The sequence below is a fragment of the Lathamus discolor genome, chromosome W (assembly GCF_037157495.1).
Source record: "Lathamus discolor isolate bLatDis1 chromosome W, bLatDis1.hap1, whole genome shotgun sequence".
Classification (NCBI taxonomy): domain Eukaryota; kingdom Metazoa; phylum Chordata; class Aves; order Psittaciformes; family Psittacidae; genus Lathamus; species Lathamus discolor.
In genome coordinates, this window is record NC_088908.1 from 20,776,257 (window position 1) to 20,792,783 (window position 16,527).

Genomic DNA, 16,527 nt, shown 5'->3' on the forward strand with positions numbered 1-16,527 from the left:
TCGATGACATGGGGTGTCAATGACAATAGATAATGGTCCATGGTGAAACACACAAAGATAAAAAACTACTGTTTGTCTGCTTTGGCTCCTCCCCGGAAGTTTCTGCTTTGGCTCGTCCCCAGAGAGTCCTGCTTTGGCTGCTCCTCGGAAAGTCCATCTTTGGTTCCTCCTCAGAAAGTTCTGCTTTAGAACTCCCTGGAAAAGTTCCAGCCCTTGGAGACCTTTCTAGATTTTGCTGGCCACTTCTTCCGACGTAGGCTGGCCCCCTGCGTCAGAATGAGTGTGCATTTTTGTCAGTATAAAACCCTGAGCCTCATGCAATGCAGGGAGGCAGAACCTCATACCAGCCAGGTCAATGTTGCCTCCACAGGGACGCCCGCTAAGGTTGAGCCTGCCACCTCACACATCGATGATGATTCTTGGAGCTGGTTTCCTAATCGTCTTCACAGGGTCCTTGGGGTTGGTAAGGTAAGCAAACATCAGAAGTATCTTTTACTGTATCTGTTAGTATATCTATATTTTCCTATATTAATAAACTAGTTGTGATTTCTCTATTTATCTCTTGTTTTCTCTCACCTGGAATCCTCAAACTCTGGAACACATGGACAGTGGGTTTGAGTGCGCCCTCAGCAAGTTTGCCTATGACACTAAGCTGTGTGGTTTGGTTGATATGCTGGAGGGAAGGAATGCCATCCAGAGGGACCTTGACACACTTGTGAGGTGGGCTGATGGCAACCTCATGAAGTTCAACCATGACAAGTGCAAGGTCCTACACCTGGGTCAGGGCAATTCCAGGCACAGCTACAGACTGGGCAGAGAAGAGATTCAGAGCAGCCCTTTGGAGAAGGACTTGGGGGTGTTGGTCAATGAGAAACTGAACATGAGACAGCAGTGTGCGCTCGCAGCCCAGAAAGCCAAATGTATCCTGGGCTGCATCAAAAGAAGCATGATCAGCAGATGAAAGGAGGTGATCCAGCCCCTCTATTCTGCTCCTGTGAGGCCCCCCTTGGAGTATTGTGTACAGTTCTGGTGTCCTCAATATAAAAAGGACACGGAACTATTGGAACAAGTTCAGAGGAAGACCACGAGGATGATCAGGGGACTGGAACACCTCCCGTATGAAAACAGGCTGTGTGGAGACCTCATAGCATCCTTCCAGTGTCTGAAGGGAGCCTATAGGGATGCTGGGGAGGACCTCTTCATTAGGGACTGTAGTGATAGGATAAGGGATAATGTGTTAAAACTTAAACAGGGGAAGTTTAAATTGGATATAAGGAGGAATTTTTTTACTGTGAGGGTGGTGAGGTACTGGAATGGGTTCCCCAGGGAAGTTGTGAATACTCCATCCCTGGTGGTGTTCAAGGCCAGGTTGGACAGAGCCTTGGGTGACATGCTTTAGTGTGAGATGCCCCTGCCCATGGTGGGGGGGGGGGGGGTGGAACTAGATGATCTTAAGGTCTTTTCCAACCCTAACTATTCTATGATTCTATGATTCTGTGATCCGCGTTCTGGAGCCCAGGACACTTAGTGTGAACAGTGAGTGATGGGACCTGGACAACTCATTTACCTCTAGATGGTAAAGTAACACAAATAACATTGGGCATACCAACTCTATGTCCTGGAGAATAACTCCTTTTAGAGGAGCATTAGCTTGGGTAAGCCCTTCCAAAATCTTCGTTCGCGAAGCCAAGCCATCAAGAACATTTAAAATTATAAAGGGTGAAGAGGTCAGAAATAGATGAAGAATGGAATGAACTTTTGACTGGAATGAAAGTTGGTTGGCTTTGGAGTCTTTGCTGACTCCTTTAGCAATATATAAGAACAGGTAATGTATATATCAACTAACAGGACAAGTAGAAAAACTAGTAAATGCAACCTGGAAAGGATTTAAGGATTTGAATTTACATTTACAGGCAACTTGAAGGATGACTGTACAAAATAGAACAGCTTTGGATATGCTCTTACTTAAAGAGCATGGAGTTTGTGGATTCTTGAAAGATAGAATTGATCATTGTATATGCATTCCAAATGTGACTCAAGATATGGAGCATGACTTAGACTTATTGGAAAAGGTAGAACAGAATAATCAAAAGATTCAACAAGACATACAAGAAAGTTGGATAGATAAAATCTTCAAAGGATTAGGATGAAATTTGAGTTCATGGATAAAATCACTGATTAGCACCACCATAGTCTTGTTGATATTTTTCTAACAATTATTTTGATCTATTATTATTTTAAAAGACAAATAAAGAACAAGACTGTATCATCTAAGCAGTGGCTAGACAACAAGATGAACAATAATCAATTCCAAAGGCTCCCACTAACATATAACTCCCACCAAAAAGTAATAACAAAAACAGTTAAAATGAAAGTATTGAAATTATTTTCAAAACTTTCAAAGGGGGGAAACGTTGCAGATTATCTTAAGTTTCACTGAATCTTTCTATATTCTGTGTTTGATTATAAAGCAGTTATATATAAGAACTTGATTTAAGAAGTTAGCCTCTGTGTTAGTACAGGATGCTGTGTTAGCTTAGAAATTAGATGCTGTGTTGCTTGAAGTCCCTGTTCTCTGTGACATGCTAGCCTTAGTCTTTATTCTCTAGAACATAACCAAAGCACCTAGGGTCTGTTGTATATAGGATGAGTTATTTGACAATCTGGCAAGGCAGAAATCTAAAGAGCCAACTTGGCAACAAAACTTACTTTTAAGGTGACCTAAAGTAAACTGCCTACACTATAATACTAAAAAACACACCCACAGATCGAGAAGACCCTTGCCCAAGTGAAGACCCTTCCCCCACACAAGCATAGTAGCAGAAGAGAATGACAGTGCAGATGTTATAATTGTATGTAAATCACTAACCAATAATTGTAACTGGGAGTGTACTACATTGTAATTTTTGTGTATAAACATAAGGATGAAATCGGCATTGGGTGTGCTCGATTTGTGGAAATTCCACCCAGCACCGAGTGCTGCAATAAAGAAGTGTCTGCTTCTTAATGCTACATTGGCATTAAGGAGTTTTATTCTCCCAGCTTTCGGTGACATGTCCTCTCCCAACTTCTTGATTACCCCCAGCCGACTTGCTTCAAGAGCAGCATGAGGAGCAGAAAAGGCCTTGACTCTGAATAAACACTGTTCAGCAATAACTAAAACATCCCAGTGTTATCAATGCTGTTTTCATCAAAAATGAAAAACATAGCCCCATACTAGTGTAAGGGGAGAAGCTGCTACCAGAGCATACACACACCACCCGAGACTTTAACTGCTAGGATTGGAGTCCCTTCACAGCAGGAGGCTCCAGGGAGCCGATAGGTGCTCCTTTTGACCCCTCGCACACACACACACTGACTCATTCTCGGGAGCATTTCCTCCTCCTTCAGGCTCAACCCTAGGTTTATGGCAGCAGAGTCTCAGTCGTCTGATTCCAGGAAAAAATAATTTAATAATTGAGTGGTACAGCAATAGGGACAACTCAAGCCCGGTGCCTCTGGAGACAGATCCTGAACAAAGAAATGCCTGGGCAATTATATCCTTATGATTTATGCACCAGCCCCTCACATACCTTTTTAGTCCAAGGGTGATTTTTTTGTTTGGGGTCTTCTAACACCTTACTGGATTCTTCTTCTGTCTTCATACAGTCAGGCCATGTCCTGGGTTCAGCAATAGCAGTCATTTTCCTCCTTCTTAGTAGCTAGTGCAGTGCTGTGTTTTGATATTTTTTGCCTGGGAACAGTGCTGATAATGCCGATGTTTTTAGTTGCTGCTCAAATGTTTGGTCTGGCCAAGGATTTTCTGAGCCTCGTGCTCTGCCAGGGAGGAGGGGAGGCCGGGACAGAAGCAGAGACAGGACACCTGACCCAAACTGACCAAAGAGGTATTCCATACCACAGCACGTCATGCCCAGGATGTAACGGAGAGTTACCCGGAAGGGCTGGGGGACTGCAGGGTTGGGCGAGGTATCAGTTGGTGCTCGGCTGGGGGGAGTGGGGCGAGTTATTGGTCGGCTAGTGTTGAGGTGTTGTATTCTTTCCTCTTGTTATTTCTTTTTATTTCTTGTTCTGGAATGGGGCTCTGTAACTACGTTGGGTTTTGCGTATAGAAAGCGTTACTATCGCGTAAGAGAAATCAGTGTTTCGGCTTGCGCTTGGGGTGTGTGGTAATCCGCTTCCATGCGAGTTCTTTGGGGTGTATTGATTTTCTTCAGCTATTACCTTTTTCTGGAGCCAATTGCGTTTTAACTGCTTACTCTTCCTCCAGCGCCTTGTGTTCCATGACCTTTCACCCCAAGCTCCGACACTTTTCCTAGTCATGCCTAAGGAGGCAACTATCAGGTTATCTGAAGCAGAAGATCCTGGTGAAGCTGTAAGTACTGTGGAAGCCTCCTGTATGCTAAACTGTACCTGTAGTTAGTTCCTCTTTCCCCACCCCCCTTTTCTTCCTCTTGATTGGGCACAGTAGTAGGCTGGCTTGGGTTTTCTGGCTTGTAATGGAGTTGAGCTTTCTGACTAAAAGTAGCGAGCTAAAGCAATGCTCATCCCTGGGTATGTAGTTGTGGTGCAAAATGCAGTGTTGTTTTGGAGCGCAGTCTGCTGCCTATTGTCATGGTTTAGAGGAAGAGCAGTAGTACTTCTGATATGGGGAAGAGGGCTTGGGGCTTTTGGCGGGTCAGGGGTGAGGAAGGGCAAAGCTGGCTGAGAGGTGTTGGATGCTTCCCTTTTAGCTATAAAAGTCAAGTTCAAAGTCTCTGTAAACCCGCGCAAAATGCAGCCTAAAGTTTATTTTCGGCTGGAATTGCTTACGTCGCCTGAAGATATTAATGGGGGCTTTAACCCGGAGACAAACTTAGCTTCTGTGGTTGTTTAGTACTGTTACTGTCTAGCTTGACAAAAATTGAGTAGCTCTTCACCCCCCACCCCCACCCCCTTATAGCGTGCATAGTCGTTCTTTGTAGCTCTGCTTGGGAAACGTCGGTTGCGGGCGGACAGGCAGTAATTTTGAAGCGCAGCGGTTGACTTGCTAAGAATTGGGCTATCTGGTTTCTCTGGGTGGTTCTCTGCTCTCGTTCCTTCCCTCGCCGCCCTCTTTGTGTGTGGCTTTTTATTTATTTTATTTATGGTCTCGAACTTCCTTCTCCAGCGTGCTGCTCACCTGGGCCTGACTGATGGACTCCGGATGGTTGCAGGTGAAGGGCCAGAGGGTGGGCAGTCTGTCCATCACATGCACCTCCATATTCTGGGTGGCCGTCAGTTGGGCTGGCCGCCTGGCTGAGGCTTTTGTACCCCAAGAGTTGCTGCACGTGTACAAATGCTCACTGGATGGATTTTGTCTGTTGCCCGTCAACCTAGCCTCTGTTGGTGTCTAATTTCTCATGAGGCGTGTCTGTGGAAGGTAACGAAAGCTTTGAGCAGCAGTTGCACAGTAAAGATTTAGCATGGGGATATCATCTGTGTCTTGTGCATCTTACTGAGGGGAAATAGCTCTGCGAGTTAAAACGGTGTCTCCCCGGAGCGTAAGCGTGTGGAATGTTTCTGTCTGTTAACAGTGTTCCGTAGATAGATAGTGATTTGCCCAGTCATTTGAAGCGTGACGGTGGAACCGCGTAGCAGTCTCCTGCGTCTTGTTGGGTGCAAACTCTTAGCTGTTTTGGAAGCGGGATGCAAATGTGCATAGAGCCGGTGTAGGCTGCTGCTGAACCTCTAGAAAATACTGTACGCGACGCTACAGGCAGGCCGTACAAGGGCGGTTTCAGCACGGTGCAGTGTGCTGGGAGCATCCAACTCCTGTTGGAGCACTCGATGAATGGCTGTGTAGTAAGGCCCCGTTGATATCCCTTTTCTGGTGAGGAGGGGTATATATGGTAGGAGAAAACAATTGGCCTGAATGGCAGCTGTGCTGCTTCCATAGCACAGCGGACAGTTGTGAAATTTGTCAGTTTGGGTCAGCTGTCCTGGCTGTGTCCCCTCCCAGCGTCTTGCCCACCCCCAGCTTACCGGATGCTGGGGGGAGGGGTGGTGGGAGAGACAGTCTCCATGCTGTGGGAGCACTGCTCAGCAGTAGGCAAAACACTGCCGTGTTATCAAAGCCCTTCTAGCTACAACTACCAAGCGCAGCACTATGAGGGCTGCTACGGGGAAAGTTGCCTCCGTCCCCGCCAGACCCAACCCAAAAGTACATGACAGGGAGGCGGCAAACTTCATCTTTCTTTTTCTCTTTTAAGTGATCAGGTGAAGTTTGGTGCGGTGGGCACGTAAGCAACCCGAGGACTTGACCTTTATTTAATCTTTCCTGGGAGGCGATGGAAACTGATGTAGGATGTTTCCTTGAATCATCGAAAAAATGGGTATACCTCCTATGCCAGGTGACAGGAGAATAAGGGAAGCATGCCTTGTTTACTGATTGGTCAAGTAAATATATTGTTGGGAAGCGTTTTTGGAAAGGCATAGCCTTTAATCTGTCTCAGAATAAGTTCCAAGACACTTCAGGTGAAGGTTAAATTATCCAGTATGTCTAATTATATGCCATATATGTGGCATTTAATAAGAAGAACTTGGACAGTGTCATGATTTTACGGATTTGTGGTCAGTTGCCAATGGTTTAGCTTCCTGGCTCCCAACTTGGGCCAGGCATGATTGGAAAAGTCATTCCATAGAAATATTGTGGAAAGAGTTGTGGCATGATATTTGGGCATTTTTCCAACAAACTGAAGTCACAGTGTTCTATATAGATGCTCAATGTGGGACGATGGTATATAATTCTACTGCAGATGGACAAGCAAAAACTCCCCAAGTTGTGGAAGACCCTCATCACCACAACAGATGGGTTTGGCCAAATGGGCACACCAAAAATGCAGTCATCTTGGGGAGAAAGCCACTTGCAGGTGGCCCTGGGACCATAGAGTTGTCATAAATTTTGGTATCATTAAAACGGTGATAGCCCAGTGCCCCGTCTGAAAGCATACACAGCAAAGGATTGTATCGCATATAGTACAAGCGCAATTGAATTTGGGAAAATTACGAGGGCAAATCTGGGAAATGGATTATATAGGTCCTCTGCCGGCCCATTGGGGTTGTCAGTATGTGTGTACAGCCATTGACACATACTCTGGATATTTAATAGCACATCCATGTAGACCAGCAACCCAGGACAGTACAATTAAACCTCTGGAATTGATTATTTTATACTATGGCATTCCTTTGCAAATTTAGAATGACAGTGGTTCACACTTCAAAAAACAGAAAATACAACAATTTTCTGATACGAACAACATCCAATGGATATTTCATATACCATATTATCCACAAGCTGTGGGATTAATTCAAGGGATGAATTGCTTGCTTAAGGAGCAGTTGAAGAGTCTGGGGGAGGCAAATTAAACACATGGTGAGACCATTTGCCTGAAGCACTACAGATATTGAACAACAGACCCATTGGGGAAATGGAAACCCCTTTAGTGAGGATGACTACCCCTAATTTGCAAATAAAACCATTAACAGTAGCAGAGACCCTCATGTACTGGGAAATAAAGGAGGGAGCTTTAGCACCTTATCGAGCAACTCTGGATGCTGCAGGATTAGATTTGTATGCTTTAAAAATGCATATATTGAACACCCAAGGCATTTGTGTCATTGATACTGGTATTGGGGTATATATTCTATTGGGTTACTTTGGTTTGATAGCCCCAAGTCTGCTTTAGCCATCAAAGGTATTCACATACTTTGGGGCATTATTGACTCATATTATCAAAGGGAGATCAAGGTGATTTTGTTGAATAGCAGAGATCAAGATATCTTAATTCAGCCACAAGGCCGTGTTGCCCAAATGTTGATTTTTCCTGTGTTGAAAAAGCAAGTGAGTAAGGGGAAAGCCCCACAAATAACTACAGCTTGAGGGAACTGTGGATTTGGATTGGCTGACCAATTGAATAGTGGAGCTAAAGTTTGGGTCCAAACACCCAAGGGCCCACCCAAGCTGGCTGAAATTATTGTCACTGAAAAAGACAATGCTGTATTAGTGATTAAATCTGGGGTGGATACTGTCCTGGGTTCAGCAGTAGCAGTTATTTTTCTCCTTCTTAGGAGCTAGTGCAATGCTGTGTTTTGATCTTTTGGCCTGGGAACAGTGCTGATAATGCCGATGTTTTTAGTTGCTGCTTGAATGTTTGGTCTGGCCAAGGACTTTCTGAGCCTCATGCTCTGCCAGGGAGGAGGGGAAGCTGGGAGGAAGCAGAGACAAGACACCTGACCTAAACTAGCCAAAGAGGTATTCCATACCACAGCACGTCATGCCCAGGATGTAACTGGGAGTTACCCGGAAGGGCGGGGACTGCAGGGTTGGATGAGGTATCGGTCGGTGCTTGGCTGGGGGGAGTCGGGCGAGTTATTGGTCGGCTGGTGTTGAGGTGTTGTATTCTTTCCTCTTGTTATTTCCTTTATCATTATTATTATTATTGGTGGTAGCAATAGTGGTTTGTGTTATACCTTAGTTGCTAAACTGTTCTTATCTCAACCCGTGGGAGTTGCATTCTTTTCGATTCTCCTCTCCATCCCTCTGGGAGCAGTGGGAGGGCAAGAAAGGGGGGGAGTGAGTGGACTAGCTGTGTGGATCGGTTTAAACCATGACAGCAAGAAAAATGGGAATATGTCTCTGCAAATAAATGCTATTTAACAGAATGATATTATTATGGTTTAGCTTTGTGTTTTACAGGAACTACAGATCCTAGGCATCCTCATATGTCTTATGGTCCCTTTGGGCGATGCCATTACCACAGGAAGATATATGAAAAGGACTGACATCTCACTTGTGCACTGGATATGGAAGAGCAGCACCACACCTTGCAGACAAGAATTAAACACGTGGAGGGTCCATTTGCCTGAAGAGCTACAGATATTGAACAATAGACCCATTGGGGAAATGGAAACCCCTTTAATGAGAATGACTACCCCTAATTTGCAAATAAAACTGTTACCATAAAAGTCGGTTGGAGAAACTCTAAGACTCAATTTGGAGTTTTAGAAAGCAGGCATTCTTTATTGCAGCACTGGGCGCACACATGAATCATTTCGCAAAGGTGTGCGCACCCGATACTTGCTGACAGCAGCTGTATATTTAGCATTCTCATGAATATTCGTATCTTTTCCATGAACTAATTATAATATTTGCATCCTAATTGTGCATGCACTTTCTTGCTGAGTGGGGGTCTCTGGTGGTCGCTGATAGTCTTCCTCACTGTGTTTACTGAATGAACTCAGTGCTTGCGCACGCTTGCAAGAACCTAGTGCTGAGATAGCAGTTGGTATGTCCTTGCTTCTGTTCTGTTCCAGTCTCCCTCCACGCTGGGTGCCACTCTGTTATCTTGAAGGCTGACATCCCTGGTCTTATTTACTGTCTTCCTAGTTGTTATCAGTCCCATGCTGTTCCTTCCCCCATTAGCTGAACATTCCTTTCTATGTGTTACTAAATTAGAACAGTTTGGTCTGTTCTACTATGTTAAAGGCACACACGCTATTGTTAGTTTAAGATTTAAAGTTACATTTCTCCCCTTTGAGACTTATAGGGTATACATATATCCTGTAAATCTCATTCTTTACCCTTCACCCGTATTTGATTCTAATACACCATCATGACCAGCAATTACAAAATTGAGTCATGATTCATGCAAGGATACAGACCCAGATTATTACTATAATGATCACAAACAAGTTTTTCAACCATTTCCAATTTGGTAGCCAACAAGTAAGTCCATGTCATAGTTCTTCAAATCCCCAGTTAGTATCAACTCTGACGGCCTGATGTAAGATCTTTGTCTGCTTCCAAATTTCTGCTGTATCTGTGGATATTCTACCACTCTGGTCTATGTATGTGCAGCAGCTTGTATTTATAACTGTACAAAAACCTCCTTGGGCAGCTATTAGCAGATCAAGGGCCCTACTGTTTTTCAATACTACCTGAGATAACCTGGATACCTCAATCTGTAATGTCTGTATAGCATCTATAATGTTGTCTTCGATGTTTTCAGTTACTGCTGGTATATTTATATGGTCTTTTCTAATTCACTCACCCCCAACCAAGGGAGAAACCATCTGACAAAGCTGAAATTTTGTAGGACGATCTGCAACAGCATCACGGGATTTCTTGGTCCTTTTTAAGAAGGTTCTTATCCATCCTTTTTCTGGTTTTAGGGGTTTGATTCTTGTAATATCCAGGAGTACAACACCTAATGCACATGTTCCAGTCCATCCTGGGGAAATGGCCTTTCTAGCAGTATTATTACACAATCAATGCCACCCTTTCCCTTATGGAGCATTCCAATAGCCAGTTTGGGGTCCCTTAGTCCAGAGTTGCATTGTCCAGCTGCAGTCTGGGTAATTTCCTACCAAGATATTACCAGAGCCAAGATTTTTACCCAGTGCCAGCAGGTATTGTCTGAGATCCTGTTTTTCCTGTAAAAACGTATCACCAGGAACAAAAGGCAGTTGGTAAGGCCGCCCATACATCAGTTTATATGGACTCACATGGTTCCTTCCTGGCTATATTCATATCCTTAACAAAGCAATTGGTAGGGTTTGTAACCAAGTTAAATGAGTTTCTTGATTATATTTCAATTGTAACTTGAGTGTCTGATTCATACATTCCACTTTCCCACTAGCCTGAGGTCTATATAGGGTATGCAGGTCCCACTTGATTCCCAAACACTCTCCCACCTTCCTAACTACAGAAGCAGCAGAAGCAACAAAATTTTGTTGCAGAAGCAACAAAATGCAGACCTCTGTCCAAGGACAAGCCTGCAGGTACACCATATCAGGGTATTATCTGATTCAGTAAATGTTTTACTACTTCATGAACCATATTGGTGCAACAAGGGAAAGCCACCAGCCAACCAGAAAACATATCTATTAGTACCAATATATACGTATACCTGAGCCCATTGTGCTGTGGCAATTCTGTAAAGTCCACTTGCCAATAGTCTCTTGGACAACTGCCTTTGTTGTTCCAGGTGGGGGTCTCTTAACACAGTAAACAAGGTTCACACTTCTTTTTATAACATCTTTATAATTCCATCCATTTGCATACTACTCAGAACTTGGAGCTTTAAAGCCTCAGTCATTGATTCTATTCCCCCATGAGTTGCTGGTGTTTTTCTTATAAGAGGTTGGGCAATTATTGCCTGCTGGTTTGGTGTAACCCACCATCCTTCATCATTCTTCTTGGCTCCTAATAGACTAGGTAATTTCTCATCCTCTGTTTGATAACTTGGAACTTCATTATCCAAGCACTGATACTTATGAGGCAATATTAATAAAAGGTCCCCACCCATAGCTTCTTCGGCTGCTTTGTCAGCAACGTGATTACCAGTATCCACTGGAGTATTATCAAATTGATGTGCCTTAAAAGTAAATTTTGACTTTCTGACAATTCTAGAAGTCTCAGTTGCACCATCAGCTTGGCTTTCTGTGCTGATGTGTTGGGCAGGGGGGAGAAATGCAGGGCTTTAGCCTCCATCATTTTATGTTTGGTTACCACAGTATATCCTGCTTTCCCATTTCCATTTTCATAAAGCTGCTACCATCCACAAACAGTTTGTAGTCCACATCCTTCAGGGATGTATCTTGCAGGTCAGTATAACTGGAATACACCTGCTCAATAGTCATTAAACAGTTGTGAGTCAGCTCTTCTGCTTCTGGATCGGTTGTCAAAACCACTGCTGGGTCCAAAAGTTTAGTTACTTTCAGTTCTATGTCCTCTTGTTCTAAAAGCACAGCCTGATATTTTAACAGCCTGCTTAGGGAAAGCCAATGACTGCTTTTCTGTTCCAGAATGGTTGTTACCATATGAAATCACAGAATCACAGAATCCCAAGGGTTGGAAGGGACCTCAAAAGATCATCTAGTCCAACCCCCCTGCAAGAGCAGGGTAACCTACAGTACATCACACAGGAACTTGTCCAGGCGGGCCTTGAATATCTCCAGTGTAGGAGACTCCACAACCCCCCTGGGCAACCTGTTCCAGTGCTCTGTCACTTACAGTAAAGAGGTTCTTCCTGATGTTAACGTGGAACTTCCTATGCTCCAGTTTACACCCATTGCCCCTTGTCCTATCACTGGATATCACTGAAAAAAGCCTAGCTCCATCATCCTGACACCTACCCTTTACATATTTGTAAACATTGATGAGGTCACCCCTCAGTCTCCTCCAAGCTAAAGAGACCCAGCTCCCTCAGCCTCTCCTCATAAGGGAGATGTTCCACTCCCCTAATCATCTTTGTGGCTCTGCGCTGGACTCCTTCAAGCAATTCCCTGTCCTTCTTGAACAGAGGGGCCCAGAACTGGACGCAATATTCCAGATGCGGCCTCACCAAGGCTGAGTAGAGGGGGAGGAGAACCTCTCTTGACCTACTAACCACTCCCTTTCTAATGCACCCTAAGATGCCATTTGCCTTCTTGGCCACAAGAGCACATTGCTGGCTCAAGGTCATCCTCCTATTCACCAGGACCCCCAGGTCCCTTTCCCCTTCGCTACTTTCCAGCAGGTCAACCCTCAACCTGTACTGGTACATGGGGTTGTTCTTCCCCAGATGCAAGACTCTACACTTGCCCTTGTTAAATTTCATCAAGTTTCTCCCCGCCCAACTCTCCAGCCTGTCCAGGTCTGGCTGAATGGCAGCACAGCCTTCTGGTGTGTCAGCCACTCCTCCCAGTTTTGTGTCATCAGCAAACTTGCTGATGGTGCACTCAGTTCCCTCATCCAGGTCATTGATGAAAATATTAAACAGCACCGGTCCCAGCACCGACCCCTGAGGAACTCCACTAGTCACAGACCTCCAGCTAGATTCTGCGCCATTGACCACAACTCTCTGCCTTCTTCCTTTCAACCAGTTCTCGATCCACCTCACTACTTGATCGTCAAGCCCACACTTCTTTAGCTTATCTATGAGGATGCTGTGGGAGACAGTATCAAATGCCTTACTGAAATCAAGAAAAACTACATCTACCGCTCTACCATCATCCCTCCACCTAGTCACTTCCTCATAGAAGGCTATAAGGTTGGTCATACATGACTTCCCCCTCATAAAACCATGTTGGCTGTTCTTAATGACCCCCTCATCCTTGATATGCCTAGTGATGGAGTCAAGAATAAGTTGTTCCATCACCTTTCCAGGGATGGAGGTAAGGCTGACCGGCCTATAATTACCCGGGTCCTCCTTTTTGCCCTTCTTATAGATTGGTGTGACCTTTGCCATCCGCCAATCCTCAGGCACCTCGCCCGTTTCCCACGACTTACCAAAGATGATGGAAAGTGGCCTAGCAATGACCTCCGCCAGCTCCCTCAGCACCCGTGGGTGCATTCCATCCGGACCCATCGATTTACAGATGTCCAGATTGCATAGCTGATCCTTAACCCAATCCTCATCTACCAAAGCAAACTCCTCCTTTGTCCTGACTCCTTCTGGGGCTATAGAAATCCGGGGCCCTCGGGGAGAGTCTGCAGGAGTAAAGACAGAGGCAAAGAAGGCATTCAGCACCTCTGCCTTCTTTATATCCTCTGTCTCCAGGGCACCCACTTCGTTCAGCAGTGGGCCTATATTGCCTCTTGTGTTAGTTTTATTTGCTATGTATTTGAAGAAGCCCTTTCTATTGTCTTTAACCTGACTAGCAAGATACAAATACAGTCCATTTTTGTCCCAAAGTATTTGACAAAATTTTCTATTAGAGGCTCTAGTCCTTTTCTTGCTTCTAGTTTTATAGGATATTGTTTCTGTCTTACAGGTCTGATATTTGGTTTCAGATGAATAGTTACTACTTTTGCATTTTGTGATCGTCCTGGTGCTCCAGCAGCCCATACTTGAGGGGTGCGTTCTCCACTTTCTCTGGTATATCCGTCTCAGTGGCTGGTTTCTGTAACATAAAAACTCGGGCCTCCACAGCCTTTTTGTAATTTACTCAGTATATCTCTATCCAATAGCAGCATGGGGCACTCGGGAATGTAAAGAAATTGATGGGTCAACATCTGTTTGCCAATTTTAAAATTTAAAGAAAGGCCGGGTTCCTGTCCACCCTATGGCACCAATGCCTGAAGCTGTTTGCTTCCTTAATTGCCCTTTAGAAGTATTTATAACAGAATAAATAGCTTCTGTTTCTACAAGAAATTTTACCTTATCATTCCCCAACCTAACTGTAGCCAGGGGTTCTGCTGGGGGGGGGGTTTTCAAATCTTCCCCCAGTCCTCCTCAGTCTTCATCTAAAGTAATATTTTGCTCTGCCTGTCCTGACATTCCTCTAAATCTCCAGTGTTTATTTTGATTCTGAGGGCATTCCCTCTTCCAGTGCAACGCGTGGAGTCTGTTTGCAAGCCTTTCCATGTAATTATTCTTTCCTCTCCTCCCGGGCCTCTCCCCCCTTTCCTGGTTTCCTGGGTGAGAGTTACAGCCAACAATTTTTCCTAAACATTCCAATTTTACTCTGGAGCTTATCTTATGCCCCCCCCATACAGTAACTGATTCCTAGTTGAAACCTGACATAGTATAACCCACAATACACAATATTGTATTATATTAATAATATATTAATAATTGGGGACTCAAATCCCTTTTCACCATTTCAGGGAACTTGCACCAGAGCAATGGTGGTCCAATTTCAATAGGTTCTCCCAGGCCACATTCGTTATCTCTCCCAAATCATATTGGTCCTTTCCTTCCTTCCTCTGATTCCGGATCAACTAGTATATTTATGCATCACCTCTTTTAATCTTTCCACGAATCCAGAAGGTGATTCATTTATACCTTGCTTTATTTGATATAGCTTAGACCAGTTCATTGCCTTGGGGGCCACATTCTTAATACCAAATAAAATCCACCTCTGATATTGTTTAAAAGCCTGCCTGTCCTGGTCCTGATTAGGGTCCCAGTTAGGATTGGGGGTAGGTACGTGAAGATCCACTGTGCCTGCTGTTATTTGTTGCTCTACCACAGTCCAAGCCATACAAATAATTGTATTTCTGTCAACAGTCTTGAAAGCATGATGCATAATTACCAGCCACTTGTTTCCATATATTCTAATATATAATGGTAAAGTGAATCTTTATCATAACTGGACCATTATTGCCCACAGCTTGTCTTAAAGGTGCAATCACAGTTTCCACTTGTTTTTCCCTAGTTCGCCCTGCTGCAGGGCAAAATCCTTCAGCCCCCCCCCCCCCCCCAATATCTCCAGTGCCTGTGCTGGTGCTTGTGCTTGATTCTCATTGTCAGCACCTTCAGCCCCATTATTCACAATATCCCTTCTCCAGGGGGCTACCATCAAATCCAAATCCTCCTCCACATTCCTCAAATGTTTAGTGCATAACTGTTCTATGCTGCACAAAGAGCAACAGCGTTTAAGTAAATTTTGCTGTCCTTCTCCAAGGGCAATGCTAACAGGTCATGGGGTGCAAAATTAAAACTGCAATCCTTTTGCCATTCCAGATGATATCTCAAAGTGAAAAACATTTTTGCATAAGCTACTTCATCCCACTTTCCTTCTCATCTCAAGAATAACTTCCACCAATGATTACAGTATTTTACCAGAGTCTCCCAAGTAACCAAACCGCTTGGGGGTCCACCACGTTGTTTCAAAGTCTCCCAAGTGACAAAGCCACCTGGGTGTTCACCAATTTGTTTCCAGTGTTGCAAAATGCAACCTAATGGGGATTTCTTCAAAACCCTCTGTGGAGGCAGTGATCCTGACCTGCACCCAGATTGTTGCAAAATGCAACCCAATGGGGACCTTTTCAGGATTCCCCCTTTGGAGGCAGTGGTACCCATGATCCTAACCTCCACCAAATACCAAAGTCCGGACAACCAAAACCAAACTACCTTTTATCCACCGCGCAAGGTGTCCCACTGCACCTTACATTGAAAGGGACCAAAAAGAATGCATTTTTAAAGAAATCAGGGGTCTTACCGAGGTCCTGAATTGGTCCAGGAAGCTGTGGTTCCTTTCAGGGAAACTCCCCTGATGCCAGTGTCCCAGAGAGACCCCAGATCCACAGGAAACAGGAGAGGGTCGCTGTTCGGGCACCAAATTGTTACCATGAAAGTCGGCCAGAGAAACTCTCTAAGACTCAATTTGGAGTTTTAGAAAGCAGCCATAATTTATTGCAGCGCTGGGCACATACGTGAATCATTTCGCGAAGGTGAGCGCACCCGATACTTGCCGACAGCAGCTGTGTATTTAGCATACTCATGCATATTCATAGTTTTTCCCATGATCTAATTATAATATTTGCATCCTAATTACACATGCACTTTCTTGCTGAGTGGGGGTCTCTGGTGGTCGCTGATAGTCTTCCTCACTGTGTTTACTGAATGAACTCAGTGCTTGCGCACGCTTGCAAGAACCTGGTGCTGAGATAGCAGTTGGTATGTCCTTGCTTCTGTTCTGCTCCAGTCTCCCTCCACGCTGGGCGCCACTCTGTTATCTTGAAGGCTGACATCCCTGGTCTTATTTACTGTCTTCCTAGTTGTTATCAGTCCCATGCTGTTC

General features: G+C 44.6%; 1 protein-coding gene and 1 pseudogene across 1 annotated transcript; one reads left to right on the forward strand and one right to left on the reverse strand.

Annotated features, from left to right (window-relative positions):
- The window catches only part of LOC136004437 (methenyltetrahydrofolate synthase domain-containing protein-like), a 77,458-nt pseudogene extending 61,290 nt beyond the window's left edge, over positions 1 to 16,168 (reverse strand).
- On the forward strand, positions 277 to 5,278 carry LOC136004419 (adenosine 5'-monophosphoramidase HINT1-like). Its single transcript, XM_065660900.1, has 3 exons — positions 277 to 468; positions 4,268 to 4,372; positions 5,147 to 5,278. The coding sequence occupies exons 1-3, from the start codon at positions 277 to 279 to the stop codon at positions 5,276 to 5,278; spliced, it is 429 nt and encodes a 142-aa protein (XP_065516972.1).
- Positions 16,169 to 16,527: the final 359 nt, after the last annotated feature.

Coding starts and splice junctions, on each gene's coding strand:
- LOC136004419 (XM_065660900.1), top strand. CDS start 277: ATGAGTGTGCATTTTTGTCAGTATAAAACCCTGAGCCTCATGCAATGC. Junction 469..4,267: donor GGGTCCTTGGGGTTGGTAAG/GTAAGCAAACAT, acceptor CTCTTCCTCCAG/CGCCTTGTGTTCCATGACCT. Junction 4,373..5,146: donor CAGAAGATCCTGGTGAAGCT/GTAAGTACTGTG, acceptor TTCCTTCTCCAG/CGTGCTGCTCACCTGGGCCT.